Raw genomic sequence first — 18,866 nt, 5'->3', positions numbered from 1 at the left:
TATTTATGAAGTCGGTTGTTTTTTTGTGTCCATTTGGGTTTAATAAGTCAATGTTAAAGTCACCACATATTATTCGTGTTTTCTTATCGTTGTTGTAACTGAGCATATCTGTTAGTTTTTTATTGAATGTGTCAATACATGATCCTGGTGTCCTATAGATGCAACTTATGATGATATTTGATGCCTTTTTATTATGTATTTCAATGGTTAGACATTCCATTAGGTTTTCTATTGTGTTTGTCAATCTCTCGATTTTACTGTATTTAAGTGCTTTGTCTACATATATTGCAACCCCCCCTCCTTTTTTGTTTTCCCTATTAGTTGCAAACATTTCATAACCTTCTATTTCCATTTCAGTTGTTTTATCTTCATCAAGCCAAGTTTCTGATATGGCAATTATTTTAAATTTATTGAATTTAGTCAGGTATTCTTTGATTTTTGTGAAGTTTTTATAGAGACTTCTACTGTTTAAGTGTATTACTGAAAGTGCATTTTCCAATTTTATGTTAGTGTTGAATTGTTCATCCAGGTAATAGTCAGAGTTTGTTACCCTTTGTTTGTTCTGGAAGAAGTTGTTGTCTGGGTCCAAATTGTTCTCGGGATCGAATGGCTTATAGTCAATATCTTCAAAGGGTTGGAAGTCCATGTTTTTGGGATGTGAATTTCCCGCTCCCACGCGGTCGTCGCTGGCTCCCTCGCGGTCGTCGTTGGTTCCCTCGCTGTCGTCGCTCGCTCTCTCGCCGTCATCACTGGCTCCCTCGCGGTTGCTGGCTGGACGTCTCCTGGGTCCCTCGTGGTCGCTGGCTCCCTTGCGGTCGTCGCCGACTCCCTCACGCTCGCTGGCTGGCTGCCTCCCGGCTCTCTCACGCGCGCTGGCTGGTTGTCTCCCGGCTCCCTCAGGCTCGCTGTCTCCCGGCTCCCTCGCGGTCACTGGCTCCCCTGCAGTCGTCGCTGGTTTCCTCTCGGTCGTCTCTGGCTCCCTTGCGGTCGTCGCTGGCTCCCTCGCGGTGGTCGCTGGCTGGTTGTCTCCCGGCTTCCTCGCGGTCGCTTGCTTCCCTGCAGTCGTCGCTGGCTTCCTCGCGGTCATCACTGGCTCCCTCACGGTCGGTCATCGTTGGCTCCCTCACGGTCGGTCATCGCTGGCTCCCTCGCGGTCGGTCGGTCTTGAAAAAGTTATTGTCCGGGTCCAAGTTGTTCTCAGGGTCAAATATCTTGTGGTCAGGAGGGTTGGAAGTCATCAAAGGGTTGGAAGGGTCATCAAAGGGTTCGAAGTCCATGTTTTTGGTATGTGAATTTCCTGCTTCAGTAGGGTCAGAGTTTATATCTTCGGGTGGTGAATAATTCTCAGTATGCTGCTTGATGGTGTTGAACTCGAGCCTGTTGTGTTGGAGTACTGGTGCGGGGGTGGACGATAAGTTTGTCATGTCTTAAGTAGGCAGTTTCCCCTCTGTCACGTGCAGCTTTTAATTTTGGGAGGAGCTCTTTTCTTTTTTGTCGTACGGCATCTGTAAAGTCTTCGTTGATGTAGATGTTGGAGCCTTTTAAGTATTTTGCTTTTTGTAGGATCCTTGATCTGTCCATGTATTTGAGAAATTTCACCACAACTGGCCTCGGACGAGGTCTTCCAGGTTCTTGTCTTCCTGTGCGGTGAGCTCTCTCCACCTCAATTTGCCCCTGTATCAGCAGCTTCTCCTTGAGGATTTTTTGAACTTTTTCCTCTGTTTCAGTCCACGTTTCTCCCGGTTTTTCCTCAATTCCATCAATTACCAAGTTGTTTCTTCTTGACTGTCCTTCCAAGTAGTCCATCTTGTCTGTTAATACAAGCATGCCGTCACATATTTTGTAGAATTCTGTTTGCATGTCTTTGGAATGGCCAGTTTGACAGATTAGATTTTTTTAATGTCGTCTACCTCTTTTTGGGTAAAGTTGATGCTGGTTTTTATTTCTTGGACTTCCCTGGTAAAAGTGTCAAGTCGTGAGTTTGTTGAGTCTATTATCATCTTGACAAATCCTTTGAAATGTTCCTGTTGTTGTTGCAAGAGCGCCGTAAAAAGCTCTTTTTGTTGCTGGAGTAATTCGTTTACTTGAGTGAGGGTCAGGAAATCCTCATCCTACTTTGTGTCTTGCTTCTGTTTGGGTGGCATTTTGTCGGGTCTCGTTGCTAGCCAGTTGTATGCTAGTTTGTGACGTGTCCAGTGGGCTTGCTGCTGGGTGTTTCTAACGTGGCAAGTGGGGTTGCCGGCTCCCTCACGCTCGCTGGCGTTCGGCTGGTTGGTCTCTGGTGGTGGGTTCCAGCTGCGTAGCGACTTTTTGCAATTAGCTTCCGTGCTAACGTCCGCGGTTAGCTTCCGTGCTAACGAGCTAGCGTTTCGTCCAACCCCCTCTTCACGTCGCCAATTTCTACACACGCGCTGCCACCATGTTTCGCTCTGTTCTTTACTTTCAAATGTGGGAAAGCTTCACACGAGAGAAATGTTGACTTTGCTGTTGCTGCTCCTTCTTTCCGCTCTGCAATGCGTAGCAACTCACACTTCCTCGTAGCTCTGTGGCCTCCTCGTAGCTCTGGCCTCCTCGAGTGCGACGACGTTCGAAGTAGCTCGTGGATAGCTGCGTCCATAGATGCCTCATAGATTAATTGTGAAAATTTAAATAGTTATTCCTAAAAGCTATCTTTTTTTTTTTAAGGAAAATATTTATACCTAACTGAGCTGAAGCTGAAGAAAATGGATGGATGGATAGATGGATGTACATTTATATTTTTATTTCTCCAATAAATAATTAAGCCAGAAAACATGTTTTGATCTTTGCTTTCTTTCAATAATAGAGTACTTTTTAAAAATAAATCAACAAAAATTTGAACTTTTAGAGCAGTGGTTCTTAACCTGGGTTCGATCGAACCCCAGGGGTTTGGTGAATCGGTCTCAGGGGTTCGACGGAGCCTCTGCCATGGAGGTTAAGACACACCCGACTCACTAAATGAGTTATGACACGCCCGCTTGGCCATCACTGGCTGCAGATGATCACAATACATTGCTTGTCCAATCAGTGCTGCGGGAAATTTAGTTCGCTCAGTTGTCATTCAATTTTAAAAAACTATACTTATGTCATGTCATTTTAGTTCCTTTTTTTCTGTTTTTAATAAATGTGTTGTTTTTTTAATGTCTTGAATTTGTAAAAACATTTCTTTTTTTTTTTTCACTAATGAAGGTTCGGTGAACGTGCATATGAACTGTTTGGGTTCGGTACCTCTAACAAGGTTAAGACCCACTGTTTTAGAGTATTTAAACGGAGAGAAATTTGAGGAAAATGTGAACGCATGCCTGAGAAAAGTGTATAAAGTGCACAGCGGGGATTTTACAGCTGTAGAACATATGTACAAATGCATGTTCTCCCTGTGCCTGCGTTGGTTTTCTCCAGCTACTCCAGTTTCCTCGCACAATTCAAAAACATCAGCTAGGATAGGCTCCAGCATGCCCCGCGACCCTTGTGAGGTTAAGTGGATCAGAAACTGGATGGATAGATGGATTAGGTTCATATTTGATGTGTTTCCTCCTAACCGTCAGGTTTAATGTTCTTCCTTGGGAAAAAACCCCAAACCAATAACCAAAGATGGACATTTACAGCAAGAAGGCACTACGTCCCCAAAACGGAAGTTTTGCATATTAATGGGGCAACGCTTACGACGTTAAGACCATTCAAAATATTGTGTTTTGTTCTGGTGTTTTGAGACTATGATTATTATATATTTTACCCATGTCCACATAAATTTGGGCGACAATCGTTCGCATTTCTTTTTTTTTTTCCAAATAGTTGACAGAACGTTTGCACTCTCCGAGGTTATTGGAGAGGCAACCTTAAGACGTGAAATGAATAAAAAAGATTGCGAGTTTTCAGAGAACGATTATTAAGGAACTTCAGGGGCGATGTGAGATTTTTAAAATAGATTTAAAAAGTAGCATCCATGCAAGAAAACAAAGAGCTCGATCACAGCAGTTGTCAACCTGCCACCAAAAATGCCAAAGATGATCAGGGGAAACACAAGCCCAAGTGTCTCACTAAAACTCAGTTCAGTGCAACACTGCAATATGATTGATTATGATTTGATTTGATATCACAAAATGAAATGTCCCACTATGATCCCCCCCCCCCCATCAACACCGATTGCTGCAGGTGAATTAATAAAGAACCCTTTGGCAGTATTTGACCAAATATGGTTGTCCTTAACTTGTCCCTACTAAATTCTTGAAGGCAAGCATTGTTCTCGCAAATAAAAGTCAAAGAGTGTTGACAAGTGTTTCTGGGAGGGGCCTGATAAATGTGACCATTAGAACAAGTCCTGTTTTTGCCCATGTGTCACACTGCTCTGAAAAGACAGTGCCTCTGGTTTCGTGGCCATTTGCGTGTAAGTGATACATGTGGTGTGTCGCGTGTGTACTGCAGTTAAGGTTTGTAGTGTGCTTTCCTTTATGTCGGTGCCCAAAATATTTTTTCTCACACAGTCATGGATAATTAATCCTGCACTGCTGAGCGGTTTAGATGCGAGGCAGGAAAATATGCCGTCTATCTTTCCCCCTTCATGTTGTACACTTTGATAATTAAAGCGTTGTTGATAAATGTAACTTATCTGTGCAGTTGCGAGTGACCTTGAGCGTGCTCTTTGTGTCGTGCGTTGCTCTGCAAAGTGAGAAAATGCACAAAGAGGCACTTTAGGCACAATTTGCTGCCTTGGAGAGGCTCGATGTTTCTCTCAATTAATGGAGGGACATTAAGAGACTCTTCAATAAACTGGCCTTGCTTAAACAGCTGTACCCTCTGGTGTACAAAGTCAGTTTTAACATCAATTAGTGAGCGATTTATATGCGGACTAAGTGGAGCCGGAGCCGCAGCTAATTGAAGTGACTTGACTGTAACTTGCGGTAGGTTCCTCGGATGTCACAACATACTTACGTAATCATTCACGGGAGGGTGATACTCCACCTCGCGGGTGGAACGATGAACTTTCATCTCTGTGTCGGGGGCGTCCACGTGCTCCACCTCCTCTTCCTCCGGCTCTGAATCTAAATCAGAAACACAAGTAAGATGCCCACGCAGTCGCAACGCTGTTTTGAATACTCAACTGTTGACAGAACTCCTTAATGACAAGCAATCAAAAACCCCAATATCCACATGAGTATCTGTAGTGATGGAACAGAACCCCGAAATGAATTAAATTCCCTTTTCACACTACGGTAATCCACATAAAAAAAAACTATGCTACAAGGATTTGTGCATGTTTTATCTGTACAAATCCAATTTTGGAATAGCATTAAACAACATCACCAGCATATTACAGTGCATGTCGAAGTGAAACTTGACATACGTATACTGACAAGTTAACTTGATGAGTTAAAGTGACTATTTTTGACAAAGACAGCGAAATGATTAAGAATGACACTCTATCTCATCTTAAAAGCACACAAACACACCATCCATTCAAAATATAAAATCCAGGAAATTAAAACATTAAAAATACAGGAAATATCAATGTAAAAAAATATGACTACAGTAGGAATTCCTCAGTTGTGCCGTTAATGTTTGTCAGTGAATAATAACTCCCTCACTGAGGTAATTACCTTTATTTTTTTTCTGATGAGGAAAGGGAGGCGTCTCACTGAGGGAAGTGCTAATTCATTCAAGTGGATAATACCCATGGCGACTAATTGGGGTACGGCATCGATCAGAAGGATGGCCACTGTTTGAGGAAATAGAGTTTGTTGTTACCCCTTCACACGATCACAATGTTGAATATTATAATATAGAATATTTTCTGGGGAGCACCAGTGCGCATGAGGACCGGAATATTGCACTCCAATTCGATTCCGTCACCTTGCCTTTGCTCACTAAGAATAGGTCAGGCCAGCTCGCCTCAATTTGAAGTCAGGTGAGCCACCTCGAGTGCTTCTGAGGGCCAACTTCAAAAATAAAAGTAAGTGCATTACTTGTTTTGGCTTGACTAGTCTGGCTACCCACTAACAGCTACACTCACGGGGAAATGATGGCCCAATGCGTTTGAAGGAGCCCCAGCGGCAAGACAATTATCCCTGTGTTGCGGAGCTGGAACTTGCAATTTCGACTCTCCGTTAAAATATGTCCTTATGTGAAAGCAGGTGCAGAAACAGGATGGAGACCAACGGGCAGTCACACAGAACTGTGCTAAGTAAGCCATCTGATTACAGGGTCCCATACTGCAAGTCAGAGGTGGGCAATTCATTTTTCAAATGGGCCATGCTACTCAACTGTGCTAGATATTGATTTAATATCTTTTATAAAACAGTACATTCTATTGTTTTAAGAAGCTGTCATTGTGTAGCACTGCCATGTCCATCCATTTTCTATTCTGTTTATCCTCACCAGGGTCGCCGGCATGCTTGAGCCTTTCACAGCTGACCGGGCAGAAGGCCAACTCCACCCTGAACTGGTTGCCAGCTAATCGCAGGGCACGTAGACGAAAAACCATTCGCACTCGCAATCAGGTGAGACTTGGGACAATTTAGTATGCTCCATTAACCTGCCATGCATGTTTTTTGGAATGTGGGAGGAAACCGGAGTACTCGGAGAAAACCCATGTAAGCACGGGAAGAACATGCAGACTCCACACAAGAAGGCCAGAGCCGGAATCGAACTCTGCACCTGTCCACAGTGAGGCGAATGTGCTAACCAAATAACACCATGCTGACCTGCACTGGTATATGTAGTGGTAAAATAAAATCAAAACATTTGTGTGTGTGTGTGTGTGTATATATATATACAGTATATATACAGTATATACGGTATATTAGAGCTGTCAGTTTAGCGCATTATTATCGGCATTCATTCAAATGAATTTTAACATGATTAAATTTTTTCTCACGAGATTAACGCAGCACACGTCACAGTGGATGTTATGTTGCGCTATAAATAAACCAGAAAAAAAACAACAAGCACGCTGCACAGATCCACACCCATGTCTGTTTTGCCAGCCACGGTTGTGCGAGACACCGAAAACGGATATGGAAAGTTTACTTTTAAAAAGTTGCCAGATTGTTCCACTGACAGTGAAAGTGAATGCTGATCGTAAATTTTGCAATTTCTTTCCCTTTTTTTCTTTCTAAACTGACTATATGAAGTGTCAAATAAGTGTATGCTCATACTTATGCACTACAGTATTGGAATAAAAATAGAGTACACATACGTTTGTGTGTGCATGTACACATTCGTTTGTGTGTGTGTGTGTGTGTTTACATCTGAGATCAAATTTGCAACAGTGAAAAAACCCCTGTTGTGAAAAATTTCTTGCTGCAAACATGACTTCGTTGTAGAGGAGTTTCACTGTAGAAGAGACGGTGCTTGCTCTTCTACTTCGCTGAGGTCGGAGTCATCGTTTTTTTGTCAATGTGGAAAGCATCAACAATTAAATGACATCCACACATAATAATGAGAAACCTTGCCCAAAATGTGGCGTAAGTAGATTTAAGCTTAGAGCAAAGCCCCCTCACCGTCCTTCCCCAATACCTTACCGCTCAGGGGGTAGGGATGGATCCAATGAATGGGCAGCTCCTGGCAGAATTCCCAGATCTTGGACTGGAAAAGGAATGCCAGGTCAACAATGGGCTCCTCGACGGGAACCCACACTTGGGATTCCTCCATTTTGGTATCCATGGCATCCACCTGTTGGCACACAACCACCCACAACCCCCATGAGCCAAACAGCAGTATCAGCCTGATTATTTTAATCTATCATCTCTGTGAGACAAGGGCACTGGCTCCCTGACTCCTGTTGCCTGACCCCCTCCTCCTCCTCCATCAAGCCTGCAGCATGCTCTTTCTATTTCACATCATTGAAATTCAGACAGTGATGATTTGACTTCCAAATGACTTTGCAAGTGATCTTCATTATCGCGCATGCGGCGGCAGTATCGTTTAATGTGACAGACACAATAAAGCTTTGCATTCTCCTCCTCCTCCTCCTCATCTTCTCCTCCCTGCTGCACCACGATGCATCGCTTGCCATCCAAGCGCTATCAGTGAGCTTAATTTGTTGATCCTGTAGTTCATGAGCTGTAAAGTAAACTATTATTGCTTAATGATCGCGACGACATGTCAGCATTGTCTAATAGAGACATATGACAGGCACTGGCTAATGCTCTCTGCTAATACAGTACACATCTTTATTTTCATGCTGATGTAAACACACAGAGTTCCAAGTCCCTCTTTAATTAGTCAGCCAGAAGAACAGTTCACTTGACAAATGTTTTTAGAAGGTGATTTTCCCTCAGTTTAAAACTTAATTGCACACTCGTTAGACTTGGATCCTGAGGCTATCGTTGGCGCAGGACTCATTAATATGGGGCTGTGCACCTTGTATGCACGTTTGCCCCTGTCAGTCCTTGTTAAAAATAGACCAGTTTGAGACCTTCTCGTAACAAAAAGCTCAGAACTTTGCATATCAGGGAAGTGACACGCTTTATTTTCTCAGCCTAAATTAGTAGGTAGCAGTGGTGTATAGTCAAAGATGAAGTGATTCTATTTTGAAGGGGAAAAAAATCATAATTTCAGTCGTAATGCCCCTTACTCTCCTTGCCTTGTACCCCTTCTTTGGCTGTGAGTGATGTTCACATTATACAGTGATGTGCAATGTGTCCCACAAACCTGATGTCGCTGATATATTACATGCAGACTACTGTAGACACACCATAAACACGGTCTTATTCCACCTTTTTATTGCCTCTCTGTCTTGTAAGGTACCGATATCTTTAATATGTTGCCGTCTGAGGTATTGTCACGGCCATTACATAGATGGAATCCTGCAAATGTGTATGACTGTGACCTGATTTTATTTTCTAATTGTATGTAAGAAGTTCCCGTTTTAGGATACATGGTCAAATTATATCCGGAGTTACTTTTTGATTAGCACAGAGTCAGTCAGAAATAACCATCCACCCATTTTCTATACTGTGAGCTTGAGTGTATTCCAGCTGACTTTAAGTGGGAGCCATGGTATATACTGGATTGGCCACCAGTCAATTGCAAGGCAAATACAGGCAAACAATCAGACACACACTTGCATTCACACCTATGGACAATTTAAAGTACTCTATTTAATTATCATAAATCCTGTGCAGCACATGGAATCTTTCTGCATGGAGGGATATGGTTATACCCATCCATCCATCCGTTTTCTAAAATAAGATAAGATAACCTTTATTTGTCCCACACACTGGGGAAATTTGCAGTCTACAGCTGCAAAATTGGGGGGTGGAGAGAAAAAATAAAGTGTTTCATTGCACAAAATAAATGTTTCAGAAAAGACTGGCCACAGTTCAATATAAGTGTAATATAAAATAAAGCAATAGCAATATATTTGTAGAATAAATATAATAAATTAGAAATTGCATCGAAAACATAGCTTAAGGTGGCTGTGCTATTTACAATGGTTACAGGTTTTCACGTATGTTTATTCAGCAGCCTGACAGCAGTCGGTAGTTCTGCCTCTTATCCAGGGTCGGGTCGCGGGGGGAGCAGCTTTAGCCGGGAGGCCCAGACATCCCTCTCCCCAGCCACTTGTTCTAGCTCTTTCCGGGGAATCCCGAGGCGTTCCCATGCCAGCTGGGAGACATAGTCTCTCCAGCGTGTACCGGGTCGTCCCCGGGGCCTCCTCCCGGTGGGTCATGCCGGGAACACCTCACCGGGGAGGAGTACAGGAGGCATCCTAATCAGATGCCCGAGCCACCTCATCTGGCTCCCCTCGACGTGGAGGAGAAGCGGCTCGACCCTGAGCCCCTCCCGGATGACAGAGCTTCTCACCTTATCTCTAAGGGAGAGCCCGGACACCCTGCGGAGAAAACACATTTCGGCTGCTTGTATCCGGGATCTCATTCATTCAGTCACGGCCCATAGCTCGTGACCATAGGTGAGGGTAGGAACATATATCCATCCATCCATCCATTTTCCGAACCGCTTGATCCTCACTAGGGTCGCGGGGGGTGCTGGAGCCTATCCCAGCTGTCTTCGGGCAGTAGGCGGGGGACACCCTGAATCGGTTGCCAGCCATTCGCAGGGCACATGGAACATATATCGAGCGGTAAATTGAGAGCTTTGCCTTTTGGCTCAGCTCCTTGTCCCCAATGGTTATACCCGATGTTGGTAATTTTGCAGACGAGCGGAGGCCGGTGGAAGTGCAAGAGGGAGGGTTGCGGCAACTGTGGGAGCGGTCGCAGCCGACTTCTTTCTTCGCCATTTATATCGGCCCAAAGTCTTAAATGAACCTAAAGTGCAAGTTTCTGAGATGTGAGAGGAAACTCACACAAGCATTGGGAGAAAATGCAAGGCTGAAAGGGAGTAAGTGCTTTGAGGCACAACCACTAGATTACTGCGCTGCTCCAGGACCAACCAGTCTTTGCTTTCTCAAGATGCACTTACAATAGAACCAGTGTTGTGAGTTGGCTAAATATGCCTAAACACTTGATGTGTGCTGGATTATGGTTCGGGGTTGTTGTTTAAATCACGGGTCCCCAACCGCCGGTCCACGGACCGGTACCGGTCCGCAGGGCATTTGGCACCGGACCGCACAGAAATAACTTGCCTTAATTCAGTTTATTAATTTCGGAATACAAAAGTTGCTTTATTTTGAAAAATTACCGGATTCTCCGTTACATCCGTCTGTTTCACGCTTGACTAACGTCAAGCCACGCTTCTCCGTCACGTGACCAATTACGCTAAAAACAAAACGCTTGAGCTCGCAAAATGAGTAAAAAAAACAAACTGCTGGAGATCGCAAATGACAGCGGCCTTAAAAGTACGTTTGAGACAACTGGATTAAAGTTATGGCTGAATACTCTGAGATCGCCACAATAGAACTGTTGATATTTCCTACCTGTGTGAGGTGGGGGTTTTCTGCAGCAACGGCGACTAAAACAAAATTACGAAGTCGACTGGACATAAACCACACACTTGAGGTGTCATTGTCTCTTATTAACCCGAGATGGGACCGTCTGGTTGCAGAAAATCAAGCTCGGGGCTGTGGTGAGTCGTCTTTTTCATGCACTTTGAATTTGCGTTGTATGGTATTTTGAAGGCATTATACATTACCATAGCGATCAGAGTGTTGCGGCCAGATTAGACGCTCCTTGTGTTTATCATGATATTTCGAAAACACCACAGTTTTCATGCAGCTCATACCATATTATTTTGTTGTATTAATCCACCACACCTTAAATGCTGGTACCTGAAAATATTGTCTGACATAAACCGGTCCGTGGGGCAAAAAAGGTTGGGGACCCCTGGTTTAAATCACTCGTGGACTGGCAACCCACCATACGCGCCTTGCTGCGGCATTAAGTCGGTCAGTTCTCTGAAATTAATGTCAGAGCTGAGAAGCATTAGCAGCCCATTCTAATTTGACCTCTTAACCGCTCAAGCTGAGTAAAAAGGAAATCGAGGTCGAGGCACGTGGCTCGCAACATGACTTGGTTTTCACAGCTGAGAAACGATTGCAATAACTTGTAAGGAGGAGGTGGGTGTGGAGCTGCACCTGGGAGGGAAGTGCGCGAAAATGTCAGCCTTTTAGCATGGGGCAGAGATTTCTAAATGCGCGTTGACAAGAACAAATTCAACATGATTACTGTCTTTGGTTTATACATACTTCTCCAAAGCCCCTCCATTTGACTATTGACTATTGACCAATCAGGTGTTTTTACACAAGCAACTTTATTATTATTATTTTTTAATCAACTATTGGGCCTGAGAAATAATGATGATTTGTTTGATGTATACTCCCTGCGTATGTACGACATTCCACCTACAGTGCCGTAGACTTAATTATGCACCCCTTCTACTGTACTGTAATGAATTTACCCTCACCTTCTGCTGAGAGCCAACCGGGGAAACATTGGCCATGACACATTGTTTCAAGTGTTGTTATGTTTGCCAGAGATCAACAAATGTTTTATCATGGCACCCAGGAGCTTTACTGCACATATCTGTTTTTTATGTGCTGTGCCAAGCCATGAATTTTAGTTGACATGTTTACAGTATATTAGCAACTTTTGCCACTATCGCTCTACGACTGTAATACTGGCATTTCAACTCTGCACTATCAAATCCATGAAGCTACCATCATAACATTCATGAATCATGCTTCAGACATGCTTTTCTGATCCTGACTGTTTGACACCTTACCGACCATATTAGCGACAATCAGATCGTGATATTGACATTGCAGTATACAGTAATCCCTCACTCGAACATGGTTAATCTTTCACGTGCATTTTTTTTTTACAGTGCATATTGTTTTGCATCCTGATTGGCTGACAGTCTCTGCTCAGCATCGATGTACAGTTTGTCAATTTTTTTCCATGACAAAACCCACAATGTCGGTGAAATGTTTGGTACAGTATTTCTTAAAACTATCTGTTGTTTGGAAGAAAACATTCAGATTTTTGTTTATTTTTAAATGGTTGGGCCTGAAAAAAGGTTTAATCTTTGGTTTATTTCAACACGGCATTGTATTGTGTACCTAATAATTGTAGAAAATAAAGAGGACTATATCATGGATTTCATGTATCATGGGTACTTTTTGGAACATTACCGCTGTGGTAAAGGAGGGATTACTGCAACAAACCACCAAATGAAAAGGTTCACGTGCTGTATTAAAAAAATCAAATAAAAAATCAAATGTATATGTAAAACATACAGCACATTTGACAATAAAGTTGTACTTGGTATTTGATAGTCAGCTTTATTTTTTAGTTATTATACAATACTGAACTATGTATACAATGCAGAGGCGATTGGTCTAAGACTGCAAGGGAAGCTCAGCTTCCCCATAAATGTAAAAAAAGAAGTGATCAAATATACCGTATTTTCACGACTATAAGGCGCCATTAAAAGTCAAAAATTTTCTCCAAAATGGACAGGACGCCTTATGATGCGGAGCGTCTTGTCTATGCGCTGAGTTCCAAAACCTGACTGACAGCCGACACGCTGTTTATATAGAGAAAAGGCGGAAGTGACTGTGGACAGGCATGCGGCAAAGAAGTCGGCCAATCAGTGAAGGGTGGGCGTGTATATATACATATATGGAGAGAAAGAGAGAGAAAAGGCAGACGTGAGTGACAGGCATGCGGGGAAGCAGGCCGCCAATGAGTGAAGGGTGGGCGTGTAAGTGGATGCTAAAGCGACGCTACAAGCAGGTACCAACACCTGTATAGAGTGTGGCTATGTGCATTGTTGCAAAACAACTTCGGTTTTGGTTTCTAAGAACCCCCGAAAATAAATTCTACAAAGAGACACGCCTACAAAGCTCAGTTCAAACTTCAAGCCATCGGTTATGCTTTTGGCATGCGTGCCCATCTCACAGCAGCGGTGAAAAACCAAGTCAAGCAAATGAACTCTGAGCTTGCCGTTATTACCGGAGGCTTGACTAAAGAACTCCAACCGCTGGACATCGGCATCAACCGGGCGTTCAAAGTAAAGTTGCGAGCGGCATGGGAACTATGAATGATCGATGGCAAACACAACTTTACAAAGAGTGAGAGGCAGCGCCGGGCGAGTTACGCCACAATTTGCGAATAGATTGTGGCTGCTTGGACGAACGTGTCTGCTTGCACTGTTGTTCGAGTTTTTGGCAAAGCCGGCATCATTTCTGTGGAGCCACATGGCAATGAGAGTGACTGACAACGAGAGGGAACGCGGCGTTTTTGATGGATTACCGGTACTTGCACAATTGTTCAATTCTGATACAGAGGATGAGGACTTTGATGGATTTCTGGGTGATGATTGATCGAAAAACGTGAGTACATTGTACAATGGCTAAATAAAATACAACGGAACTCCGTTTTGCTTCGTTGCCTTTTTAAAAACGTGTTTTTAGCTTGTATCTGTATGTCTTGGCATGCTACCGTATGCTACAAGCTAACGTGTTTTTAGCGTGCGCGCATGCATGCCGTATGTTTAAGCTGCCGTATGTTTTACCACTTTAAAATCGCGCCCAATAATACAGTGCGTTTTGTCTATGTGTAAAATACAGAAATAGCACCCATTAATGAGACTGCGCCCAACCATACGGTGCGTCGAATGGTCGTGAAAATACGGGTACATGTATGTGTGTACGTACAATTGTGTGGACATGTCATTGACTAAATATGCGCTACAATGCGCTCAACTTTTGTTCCGAATCAGCTTCTTAAGACTGGTTTCGACGCGACTCTCTTCTCATTCATTCCAACAGCTTCACTGTGCTTTAAACGTACACTGGGCGTCAAGAGATTTCAGTGTAGGTAGTCCCAATGCATTGAAATGAGACGAGTCATTGGATAAATGCTGGTTTTGTCCCGCCCATTGGACGCTCAGCGTCTCTGGGAGTCTATGGACAGTGGGCGTGTATAGGCTGGCCAGGAAGCTCAGCTTTTCTGCATGATGATTGGATGATCTGTCTGAGGCTGAATCTATTTTTGATTGACAGCGAAATGAGCCAATCACTGGTCTTATGGTGAAGGCAACCTTGTCATTTTTTTGAAAAGGAACGGAAAGTAGAATTTACGTATAAATAAACGGACACATTTTATGATGTAGGCCGATATTGAGCTTCCCCTCCTTGACAGACCAGCATTCGCCACTGATACAATGAAACCAAAGGTAAATTTGCAAAGGTTAATTTGGCAAGTGGTACAGAGACGAGGTGCGGAGACCGTTCACGTCGGTCAGTGCCTTAGCCAATCAGGATGCAGAATGCAATTCACTGTTTAAAAGCATTAAAAAAAAAAAGCACAAAAAAAAATCTGAGAAACAGCGAAGCCGAGGAAAGTGAACCGCGTTAGAGCGAGGGATCACCGTATATAAATTATTCTAAATAAATTAAGAATACACAACAATACTGCACAGAACCGCCTGTGGGTTGTTTGACTTATGCCAAGAATGTAATGTGCTTGACAACAAATTTAGATTTAAAGATAAGATAAGATCGGATAAGAAAACTTTTAATTGTGTCACAATGGAGAAATTTGCGATCTACAGCTGCAAAATTTGGAGGGAAGAAAGTAGAAAAAAAACAAATATTTGCATGCACAAAAAAAAAAAAAAGAACTGTACACAGTACAGAATGCAATGTAAAATATAAAATATAAGATATAAGCAGATAAGCAACTGCATATATGCTGCATAAGGTGGCTGTGCTATTTACAATGTGAGTGAGGGGGTGAGTCCAGGAGTTTCACGTGTGTGTATTCAGCAGCCTGTCAGCAGTGATTTATTAATTTATTATTAAACTTCTGATAGGTCTGAGTATCGTAGCCACCTAGGCTTCGGACCAGGTAAACCCGTTGGTAAAGGTGGGCCTAAGTATAAAAAGTGAGCACTTGAATGAAGTTAAATATCTTTAAATGTGAAACTGTATTTGATCCATCTGGAGTTGAAGCCAGCTGACTTTGAGAGAAAGGCAGGTTGTACCCTGACTGGGAGCCAGCCTGTTTTATATGATATAATATCACATGAACTATTGCAGTTAGATATTAATTTCAATTACTTACAAGATACATTTGCATTTTAATTTTTGTTGAAAAAAAAAACATTTAAGAGTACATTTGAGTGTTGTTTTTTTTCTTTTTCCCTTTTTACAACTCTACCAAATGTTGTACTGCCCTTCCTATCTTTCATTGCAATACAGTATTGTGCATTCTAAACAACAAACTCCAGGCTGTTAAACGGAGCTACGAATAAAAAGAAAACACGAACATTTTTCAGAATACAATGTTAATGTGAGTAAGTTTTCGCAATTTTCTCATGACCAGAACAACAAGGAGGACAAAAGAGCAGTTTAAGGTGCTGCTAGGCTACTTGATGTAGCAGCTGCCCGACCAGAGTTCTGTTGTAAATCAGTGTTCGCAGGTGCACACTGTCAGCCGCTTAGTTACCTCTCACAGTCCCAATAGCTTACTGCTTTGGCCGCCGACCTGTCACAAACCAGAACAGAACAATCTGGGCGAAGAAATTGTTCTGGCAGAAGCAGGTTTGCTCCACCACATCATTTCCCTGCAAACTTTCAGTTTGGGCATCCTGGGGTTCCCAGATAGCCTCAGTACCTGGATCTTATATCAATGATGCATTCTAATACTGTATAACTTATTTTTGGTGGACCATGTAATTTAACGTTACTATTTCAAGACCAGTAATCAAATTAATACTTATCCAAGTCACTGTGCATTACTATTTATGTCATGACATGTATAGATGTTTTTTTTATTCAGGTTACATTTAGTTTTTCATATTCTTGTTCTTATACCGTGTATCGCTCGTATACCACGACATCATCAGCAACTTGCATTTCCAACATGTAGCCTCTTGTTGCAATGGATTACTTCTACTTCTTTCCATACTTTGTCATCACACATTTTGCTCTGGTGAAGTCGGGCTCCAATCTGATTTCTCGACGCATTCTAAGGAAGGAGCAGTCGCTACTCTTGCATGACTTGGGTGTATTGGCTTGCTAGTCACTGATGTTCGCAGCCATATGAGTGGGACGTTTTCGAATGCCCGGCGAGCGTTGGTCATCCATATTAAGTGACTGTTAAATGGAGCAGGCAGCATTCGTTGACAACCAAGGCAGCGAGGGAGGCAGAAGGCGACTTGTGTGTCAATCTGGGGGAAGTGAAATGAAGCTCAGGGATTACTCCCTCAGACGCAGCATGGCTGAGGCAAATTGAAAAGGGAGGGGTGGGGGAAACTCTGGCAAACAATTCATGTTTGTCACCTGGCGGTGCCCTCATATAGGCTGGATTTTGTTATCAGTCGCCTGCAGTTTCTCCACCATTTTCCCATTGTTTTTCGGTGCGCCTCTGAAGCCCACCGTGGTTGCACTGAGCGCTGAAAGCCCGCGGCTGGGTTGAGCGAGGAGCTACAAGTGCTTGGCTTTAACCCCTGTGAGCTTCATGTGTTCCCCCACTTGAGAAGGAACTTGTGCTCAGCTTCGGCAGGTCAAACGTGGGAGGATTCTCACAGAGGACGGTTCAGTGGCTTCTGTCTATTGTTGGTGAGGTCAGGCCAAGGTCACTGTATATTTTCTAAAGACAGCCCCCATGATAATGTTTACTGCAGCTCTCCTGTGTCGTAAAGGGTTAAGATGGAAAAAGAAACCCTTCGCAGCAGCAGCACACAGAGGCATGGAAGTTGACTGATCGAAAAAAAAAAACTTTCTATAAAAGAGATTGAACTTGCCTGTACACTGAAAAACAAATCCTTTGAACTTGCCTAATTAAAACGTGTACAATACATTTGTTGCACATGATTAAAATCTGGTATGTGTGGTATATTATTTCATTATTTATGAGGAGGAGAAGAGCGGCAAATTCCGTCAGTTTACACAGGGATGGCGACACCCTGGCTAGGGGGCGCTATAGCCCCGTCAGAATCTCAGTCGCCCCAATTAAGGCCCTCAAACATTTTATTTGACATTCGATGTTCTAAAATATATTCCTGAATTGTCTTCTCAGCCCCACTATTTACCGATCAAATCTTCCTTTTGCCTCAGGAGAGAAAAACTCTGGAGTTGTGCCTGAGTTTACTGCATTTTAATCGTGTGCAACCAGTGTTCATGGACAACTTAAGGACTTTTTTTTCAGTGTAACAATCTCCGTTGATGAAGTAACAAGGGTCAAGTTGAACCATTTGTAAAAGAGGTGCCACACTAATTTTCTTCAAGGGCCACATTGCAGTTACAGTTTCCCCCGGATGGCTGTTATGACTGTGAAACCATATAAATGTTTCATTTTTGACATTTACATCAGTACATAATAATTGATGGATCCTCAGTTTTGAAATCGGAAGTCAAGAATACAGTAATTAAACTTTTGTTCAAGTTACTATAACGTAACAAGAAAACGGTTGCAATCTCAACCTTACATGTTATGTATGACAATTTGAAACGTAGATACGGATTTTAGCAAGCATCATGGTGGTTGGCCTTCTTGATTTGCTTTAGCGGGCCACATAAAATGATGTGACAGGCCAGAACTATTCCATCCATCCCTTTTCTGATCCGCTTATCCTCCCTCACATGGGTCGCGGGCGTGATGGATTCCACTGAACATAGGCCAAAACTGTCCTCATAACAGTCCCACTAACAGCTACAAATATCTCGCCCCACTCACTTTGTTGGCTTTGGATGATTTACATTGGAGCTGCCGGTTTAATCAATTACACTTCAGAGTATTTTAAAAAAAGCATAAATTATGTGGACATGTGGTGCTGGCCCAGCAATTAATATCTGTAAACACAGATTTTGCATGGAGATAAGAGGAAACTAAATGCGTTTGGTTATTTGGTTGCAGCTTGTGTTCTTAGTTTAAAAAAAAAACTGAGACTTAAGTTTTGCTTGCACTGACATTTGGCTGACTGTGTTTTTGAATGGAGTATCTTTGCTGCATGTTTGCCAGTTTCTTCTTCTCAGCTACAAGGTAAAATGGAAATGAGCACATGAATGTGGATTTTCTCTTTGAACATGCTGCCCACTCAGTGAATTGCACTGTGACACAGAAAAAAAAGGGGGATTTTCATTGATTGAATTCCTTCCATTTCTTTCACAGAGTTCACCATACAGCTATCTCACACCCAGAAAAGTCAAATGAATCCCTACAAACTTTGAGAGGAGTCTCGCGAAAACGTCTTTTACAAAGAAAAAAAAAACTAGCATATTACTGTCATCCCTCTCAGTCAAACCCCAAACCCCCTTTAAGCCATCTGAGTGGAGCCTTTGGAGGACAGGATTAAAAATTAATATTGGCTCAGGATTGACAGCAAACACCATTTCATGTGAGCCACAAAGAGGCTGTGGGGTTGTGGGCAATTGACAAAGTGCC

General features: G+C 42.9%; 1 protein-coding gene across 2 annotated transcripts in view; it reads right to left on the bottom strand.

Moving 5' to 3' along the window:
* Window positions 1–18,866, bottom strand: part of tnmd (tenomodulin) — an 85,170-nt gene that overhangs the window by 8,735 nt on the left and 57,569 nt on the right. For both annotated transcript variants that reach the window (XM_086133388.1, XM_086133396.1), the window contains exons 7-8: window positions 7,536–7,686; window positions 4,948–5,057 (exon numbers count right to left, since the gene is read on the bottom strand). In XM_086133388.1, the coding sequence (XP_085989514.1) occupies window positions 4,948–5,057; window positions 7,536–7,686 (261 nt within the window). The remainder of the gene's footprint in view (window positions 1–4,947; window positions 5,058–7,535; window positions 7,687–18,866) is intronic.

Source organism: Hippocampus guttulatus, chromosome 2 (genome assembly GCF_054856545.1).
Source record: "Hippocampus guttulatus isolate MCC_2025c chromosome 2, RoL_Hgut_1.0, whole genome shotgun sequence".
In the NCBI taxonomy this organism is placed as follows: Eukaryota; Metazoa; Chordata; class Actinopteri; order Syngnathiformes; family Syngnathidae; genus Hippocampus; species Hippocampus guttulatus.
The sequence above is the reverse complement of the archived record's forward strand: the minus strand, read 5'-3'. Positions and strand labels throughout refer to the sequence as shown.